Raw genomic sequence first — 7,553 nt, 5'->3', positions numbered from 1 at the left:
CGTTGTTCTAGTCAAGCTCGTTCTGTGGACCAAACCGAAATGCACACCAGTGAGGAAAAGGGTGGGAATTTGCTCAGGGGAACTTTGGTAGTATTTTGTTCTTTGCTCTAACGACTTAGCCTTACATCCTTCTGGTAAATTAAGACAACTCTGACTTCCATTTTTCTTTAAGGGCTTTCACGCTACATAATAGCACAACTCCATCAAGCCTCAGAGGACACACTGGAGGGCCTTACAGTAGCTCTGTGCACAGCTAACTCTGTATCTGTTGTAGGTTAAAGTAGTGCTAGCATGTTAAATTACCATCACTATCCTTTCTAACACTGAATTACAGATAGCAGCATCATGAGGTTTTAATCCTACTCTGCTTTGTTGGTACGTCACTACAGATGCCTGTTGGTTTTCACCACCATGCTGCTCAACCAGTCAAATCCAGTAGTGAGCAGATTGTATTCAGTTTCAGTCCCACATTACAGTATTTTTTTAGTCTGTAGTTGTCATGTGTACCTAACCTTACACTGGAAAAAGAAGAAACCACACATTGTCCATCCTTTGAACTTATTTCAAACACACTCCTGAATATAGATCTGTTGGGGATCTATATCCAGGAGACTCCTGTTAATTCTGGCTTACATTATCACCAGGGATGCAAACATAGCCTGTGGAGTCGCAATAACAACATTAATGGGATTATAGCATGGTATTTCTGTCTTATATTATTAAAGTGAATTGAAGTGATGGACCAAAAACCTGCAATACTGATTTTTAAACCACTTGAGAACAGTACAAACAACTTCTAAAGTTGTTTTCACAAAAGTGACACAATCCAAGTCGGTGTCATTAAAATTTCTAAGCAAAGTGTTGCTTGATTTAACAGCAGACAACACCAATGTTCAGTTGGAGTGGAGCTCATGTCCGCCATGTGACGCCAAGTTCTTTTATCTCTTGTTTTGGTCTTCTCCACCTATGAAACCTTAATTGCACAAATAAAAAAAACAGATTGCAAAGTTGACATGTCAAAGTATTATCTCAGATGTTTGAAAGTTGAAGTTAGAAAGTCAAAACTTTGAACTATGGATGGCATTTTTTTTCTTTTTCCAGTAGCAGAAATGAGCTTTTGTATCCACCTAAGACTGTAAAGCCTCCAGTCTCCTTTCACATGATTGTTGCCCTTTCAAAAAGATGTTAACATAGTGTTGAAAATACTGTATGAACATTTTGGTGTCTCTGACGGAGAATGTTACCACATTCACTTCAATTCTGAAGCCTTTACAGCACAAATGTCATTTCTTATGTCGTCCAGCTTATAGTGAATCTCTGTTCAGTCTATTTGCTGTGTGGTTGTTTTGTCATTGTAATTTATTGTGGGGAGAAAACAATGAGTGGGACATGTATGTGTCTGATTTTGTTTGTTTTATTAAAGAAGTTTTGGAAATGAAACACAAAAAGGCTTTCTCTTTGTAACACAGTACCACAATTTGAGCAGAGACTATTTTCTACACACCGATAGCCTACTAGCTGTTAGAAGTACCTGGAATGTGTTTCTCTTACTTCTTTAACGAAGTCTTAACAGCCCTAATGAGTGCTTCGTCCTCTGAGGCCAGAAGCACTTTAGAATAAATCCTTGTATTTGTTCTCTGACCAAATGGGCCGTATTGGCCGCTCATTAATTTCACTGACCCATCCTTTTCTGGACAGATGGCTCTTCTGTCACATCATTTGGAAGGAGTAGTCGTAAAATAAACCAATAAAAGCACTGCCAGCAGACCGCAGTCGCTTTGTGCTGTTTTTAACCCTCAATCAAACCTAATTTAAAAACCAGCGTTTAGCCTCGAACTCCGGGAGCTGAATAAAGAAATGAAAAGTGTATGATACTGAAAATATACTTTTTATTTTTGAGTGCATTCACATGACTTAACAATTTAATATGGATGTTAGTGATCAGCAGTGTAGTCTCTTTCTCCACAGATGCAAAAAACTCTGCTTGTTAAAATCAGCCTATAAAACCTAATCAGAGCTGGACTTACAGCCCTCCTGTCATTGTCTATATACTGTGGTATATTTAGACATGCATGCAGAAAACATACCTATTCTTCTCTGTTAACTTACTACTCAGATTGTAGCTTTATTCTCCTACTTATGTTGGAGACAGAAAGATTTAACCGGGAATATTTTCTTCTGCTCTTGCTGATTCTTCTTAGAAAGTGCACCAGTGTGTGCTTTTGTCTATGAAGTCTATTAATGTGCTCTGCTGGCTTAAATAATCTGTGGATGATCGTGAACATTTACAGCGAATTTCGTGACAGCCTGCCAAGCTCCGTTTTGTCAGGGACCGCGGCTCAACGGGACCTGAAAGGTCCTCTGGAGACCCTGCTTGTTTAAAACTAATGAAGAAGCGGAAAAAGCTGTCAGAATATCTCTTTCAGCAACAGACTGACCACAGTTTTATCCTCTCATAGTCATCCCTGTGGAGCCTGCACTGCAGTAGACGACAGTGTTTGCATTCATCTGTTCTGTTGGTTTTTGAGCTAATGAATTTCAAACAATAGTTACTGAAAATCTGGAAGGAGAAAGAAAATTTCAGAACTCGGCTCGCATCCGATGTGGACAGCGGATCAGCAGGAGGCACGATCGAAGATTGCAGCGGTCCCAGATCCAGCTGTACACACTGGAATATGTCCCCATGATGATATCTGTGCATCCTTTTTCTCCTGAATTACCCTTTTGTGTTACACATTTCAATGTTTTTCCTTTTACTACCAAGCCTGACCTGTCTCCCCAATGTGATGTTTGTTGTAGGGAAAAAAATCAATCGGAACATTGGAGGAGTTAATCAAGATTTTTTTCTTGTCCTTAAAGGGTTTTGGTATCTAGCATCTTTGTTGGCAGCCGGCATTTCTCTCTCCAGGTGGTGACAGTACATCATACTCTGCCAGAAGCACTAAGCTGTTCTCTCTGATTTTTCGGACTCTAACCAAATCTCCACACTCCTGGACGTGGATCAGTCCTATCTCTCCTCTCCCATACTCTCTCTCCCGATCGTTCAGGGTCACCGCTGTCCGTTTTCCACAAGCCTGGCGGTACAAGTACCTTATTCCAACCACCAGTACCATACCCAAACCAGCTGAGCTGCCCAGCAGCATGCCCAGCTCCCAGGCACTGTGTCTGCGTACGTCTGGATATTTCCCTTCCTTGTCTGGAGTTGCAGGAGGACTGGAGGGATGTTTAGCATCACTATTTGGAAGCTTTGGTTTCAACTCGTGGCCAAGATTTTCCTCGATGTTAGGGTGGGGTTTGGGGTTTGGATGAATGTCTGTTCTTGGTGTTGGTGGGTGTATACTTGGATCAGGATCAGATGATGCAGTGTGACCTTCAGTATGTTTCTGGGAAGGTGAGGGCATGGAGAGGTTGTACAGAGAGCGACGGGGAGCTGGAGAGGGTCCTGAGTGAAGGGAGGTAGCCTGGGCAGCAGGCGGGGAGGTTACAGATGGGATATAAAAAGAAGAGGTACCTTGATAGGAGGAAGAAGTTGCTGAGGTCGAGCTAGATGAAGTGGTAGAAGAAACAAAAGAAATGGAAGAATTTGTTGAATTTGTGATGCACTGGGAAGAGGTAAAGGTAGGCAAGGGAGCTGGAGTAAACAAGAGATCTGATGATGGATGGTTAGAAGTATATAAATAGGGTTTAGTAGACGAGGCAAAGGAGGATGGCTGTGGGGAAGTGGGGGTAGGTTGAGAAGATGACAAATAAGGGGGGTTGGAGATTGGAGAAGGGGAGGGGAGAGCAAAACGAGCTGATGACGTTGTCAGTTGGTTTCTCGTGAAGGAAGAAGGGATGACAAATGTAGACCTAATGGATGGACGCATAGTTACAAGGGGTAAACCTCCAGAAGAATGAGGAGAATTGGTAGACCTATCGTTAACTGTAGGGGGCAAAGTATTGGAGAAGGAGAAAGATGAAGCGGAAAGGGAAGGAGTGGCTGAGGGCAGAGCAAAGACTGGGCGTGTAGTTCTGATCTTTGCGTCAAACTTAAGGTCCACGTGACTTTTTTCCAGTATGGGAGTTTGGTCAGTCCTCAGTGTAAAGAGCAGTGGGCTAAAGAGAGACTCTGAGGATGGAGTTTGTTTCTGTTTCTGTGGTTGAGGAGAGTTGTTTGAAACTTCAGGTGATATCTCAGACTGGGAGTAATCTGTCCAAGGAATGCTAGTTTTACCCTGACTTTTAGTTGTAGTAGTTTCTGGCATGTCTTGGAGAAATGTTCTGATATACCCACTGTGAGGAGAGCTACTCAGGACAGTAGCTGTAGTTTGAAGCTTAGAGAAAGGTGTACTGGTTTGCTTTGGGCTACTTTTGGTTTCTAAAGGGCTGTTTTCAGAGTGGGTAAGGGACGATAGTGTGAGAAAGGACTTAATGGTGGGAGATTTGGATGGTGGAATGGAGTGTAGAGACGAGGTTTGGGAACGAGAAAGGAATTTGGATGAAGATGCTGGGGGAAATGGATAAATATGACTCCTACTAGTTTGGGACCGTAGAAGAAGTATGGAAGTTTCAAAATGACTAATAGGCTTGGGTGAAGAAGTTTGGGAGTGAGGATTTTGAGACCCGATACCTATTTCTGATTTAACTGCATTGGTTTGGGACTCAGTTACACTAGTCCTGTGAGGCTGGACTGAACCACTCTGGGTCTTGAACTTTGCTGAACCTTCTTCTTCCTGGATTGCTGTTTTTGGATTCTGGGTTGTGGGTCTTGGGAGCTTTATATTATAAAAACTGTGATTAGTTGAGTGGTTTCTGGTGGTGACATCTTCTAATTCAGGTTTCTTAGGCGCTTTTGGATCTGGTAAATGTAATTTTGGAAGTTCCTCTTCCTTCAGAGGGATGACAGGAACAAGAAGGGGAAGAGGACTACTTGAGGCTTGCACTGTGTTGTTTAATGAAGAAATGGTGGTCGTTTTCAATCCTGTAGCCTCAGCAGAGAAGAAAGATGCTGTCAAAGGACTTGAGCTCTTAGGGTCCTTTGGTGAAGGAACGGGGTCATTTTGTGCCTCTTCCGTCACACCTGAAAATGATCTTAAAGGTGTTTGAGAACCAGTTTGATGATATTCTGAGGTCATTTTCTTCTTTTTACTGACTTCAAAGGATGTCAGAGTCTCAGAGCTGCTCCTGTCCAAGGCTGGATGAGTTGTTTCTGTTGTTGTTTTCATAGATTTGTAGTTGTAAGGTCCACTTCTTGCTCTTGTAATAAGTTGTAGAGTAGTATCTGGTGTATTTGTCGCATTTGTTTCTTGCTTTGATGCTTTAAAGGCTCTGAGAGCTGCAAGACAACAAGGTGAGAGAAAAGAGTGAATAGAGAGGCAACAATTGTTCTATTTCAAAGCACCTAGCTTGCATTTTGTCCCAAATTTACGATCACATAATAACTATGTAAATCAGCTTACTTGGCAGGGCTGTAACTTTGTCTTGCAGTAGTGCGGAAATTGCACTCACTCCATTCACTCTAGTTGTGTTACTCCCATTCCAAAGCCTACGACCCGCGTCGCGCACCAGTCCAGACTCGATACCTGCCCAGTAAACAAAGTAGGACTGTACCACCGTGATGCTGGAAAACAGAGGATACTCAGTTTTGTGTTTTCTTCTACAAAACTTGAAATTCTGTGAAAACGAATCTGTTATTATTTGTAGGCTTACTAGAACCGTATGTCTCCCACTGGTGAATCAGGAGCCCTCCATACAAACGAGAGGTTTCTCTTCAGCTGTTTGTCCGAGTGTGTGACAGTGTCACCCTCCGAGAGGCAGCACAGAGTGTGGGTGCCAGGAGGTGTGAGGATCCAGGAGCCGCCCACCAGCAACGGGCCCCGTCTCCTGGACTTCCTGACACCACTTCCAGCTCCGGTTTTGGGCCATGGCGTGACCCCATAGCTTCCTCCAAATTTGCTGAAGGCACCCTCTGCACGGCGTGCCTGGAGCAGGAAACCCATGAAGTCCCGAGAGCTCCGCACCATTACTGAACAGTCAAAAAAACAAAAGGTAGCCAACATAAACAGATCATGAAGGTGTTTTAATATCATTCAGCTCACATACCACATTAAAATAACTACATTTGAATAACTATCACAGCAGGTTTGTTGGTTTTTAGTTGGTTTGTTAAGCGTCGCCCATTGTGCTGATAGTACCTGTTATAAACTGTCCAGGGAGGTAGGAAGAGGCAGACGTGCGTATGGTGACCTGTCTGTGCTGCGAGTCCTGAGAGTGAGCACGGATGTGGCTGGGAATCATTTCCTGACAAGAGGCGTGGCTTGCACCACTGGAGAACGATGTGGTGGGCGGGGCCAGTAAGAATAAGACCGCACACACACCCAAACAGTGTAGGGTGGACAGCATCGCTAAAGGTAAATACAAAGTTTATATAGCTCAACCAATTCACTTGATGGACTGAGAGATGATGCAAACAAGATTTTGCTTATCAGAAACTGAGACTGGATACTGCAAGATAAAGTTGGATAAATGCAACATAAACCACCATACAGAACTCAAATATAGTGCAAATATCACAAAACAATAAAGAGATAAAGTAAAAAGACAAGTATAATGCGTATGAGCCAATCAACCTATTATTACACATGAACATGCATAATGAGCTATAAAATGACTGAACATGGTAAAAGAGAAGCAAATAAACCAAATTAGACACAAAAGAGGCAAACAAAGAAAAAACTACAGAGATCAAAGGTATTGAAACACTTCAGAAACACACAACATGACATGACTTCACATGAAAAACACAGGAGAAAAAATACGGTGAGGCACGAAACAACTACAACAAAAACCTAAAAAACAGCCAAACAGAAGCAAACCAACCACCACAAATATAAACATGAAATGACACAAATAAGATGCAAAAAAGAGGACAAAGACTTGCAAAGTCAACAAAAATAGACACACCAGCTCTGTTAAGAAAAGAAACGTGACTGTAAAGAGGTGCTGACTACTTAGAGTCCCAAAATTATTCAAATTAATGCAAAAAAAAAATGATGATGATGTGCAAAAACATGTAAAGCAGCGGTTCCCAACCTTTTTTGCGCCAAGGACCAGTTTATGCCCGACAATATTTTCATGGACCGGCCTTTAAGGTGTCGCGGATAAATACAACAAAATAAAACTAGTACCGCTACCGAAAAAAAGAAAATTTATCCATAACACACGTGAAAAGACCAAGGAAAACCGAGTAAACGATAAAAACGATAACAAAATAACGCTGAAAACCGATAAAAACCCTGAAAACTAAACATTTCACACCCGAGCCTCAACTCTCGTGGCCCGGTACCAAACGACTCACGGACCGGTACCGGTCCGAGGCCCGGGGGTTGGGGACCGCTGATGTAAAGCATGAAACACACCAACATGAGAGGAAAAGTCCCAAAACAAGTGACGCAAAAATCTTAAAAGGCTGTTCATCAAAATAGAAAACTAAAAAAAAAGAATATGAACAAATATAGCTAATATATAATTTTAGCTGTAGCCCTGCAACAGACTGTCAACCTGTCCAGGGTGCA

At 42.3% G+C, this 7,553-nt stretch overlaps 1 protein-coding gene across 1 annotated transcript; it reads right to left on the bottom strand.

Moving 5' to 3' along the window:
• Window positions 1-2,870: 2,870 nt before the first annotated feature.
• reeld1 (reeler domain containing 1) lies at window positions 2,871-6,381 on the bottom strand. Its single transcript, XM_087838217.1, has 4 exons — window positions 6,174-6,381; window positions 5,689-6,004; window positions 5,439-5,599; window positions 2,871-3,511 (listed from the first exon to the last, which is right to left on the bottom strand). Exons 1-4 carry the CDS (start codon window positions 6,379-6,381, stop codon window positions 2,871-2,873), a joined length of 1,326 nt encoding a protein of 441 aa, XP_087694343.1.
• Between the last annotated feature and the right edge of the window lie 1,172 nt (window positions 6,382-7,553).

The sequence above is a fragment of the Neolamprologus brichardi genome, chromosome 3, assembly GCF_056152115.1.
Source record: "Neolamprologus brichardi isolate AB-2024 chromosome 3, ASM5615211v1, whole genome shotgun sequence".
NCBI lineage: Eukaryota > Metazoa > Chordata > Actinopteri > Cichliformes > Cichlidae > Neolamprologus > Neolamprologus brichardi.
This window is presented reverse-complemented; position numbering and strand designations above follow the sequence as displayed.

Coding starts and splice junctions, on each gene's coding strand:
- reeld1 (XM_087838217.1), bottom strand. CDS start 6,381: ATGCTGTCCACCCTACACTGTTTGGGTGTGTGTGCGGTCTTATTCTTA. Junction 5,600..5,688: donor GTGGGAGACATACGGTTCTA/GTAAGCCTACAA, acceptor TCTGTTTTCCAG/CATCACGGTGGTACAGTCCT. Junction 3,512..5,438: donor CAAAGTTACAGCCCTGCCAA/GTAAGCTGATTT, acceptor CCTCCTATCAAG/GTACCTCTTCTTTTTATATC.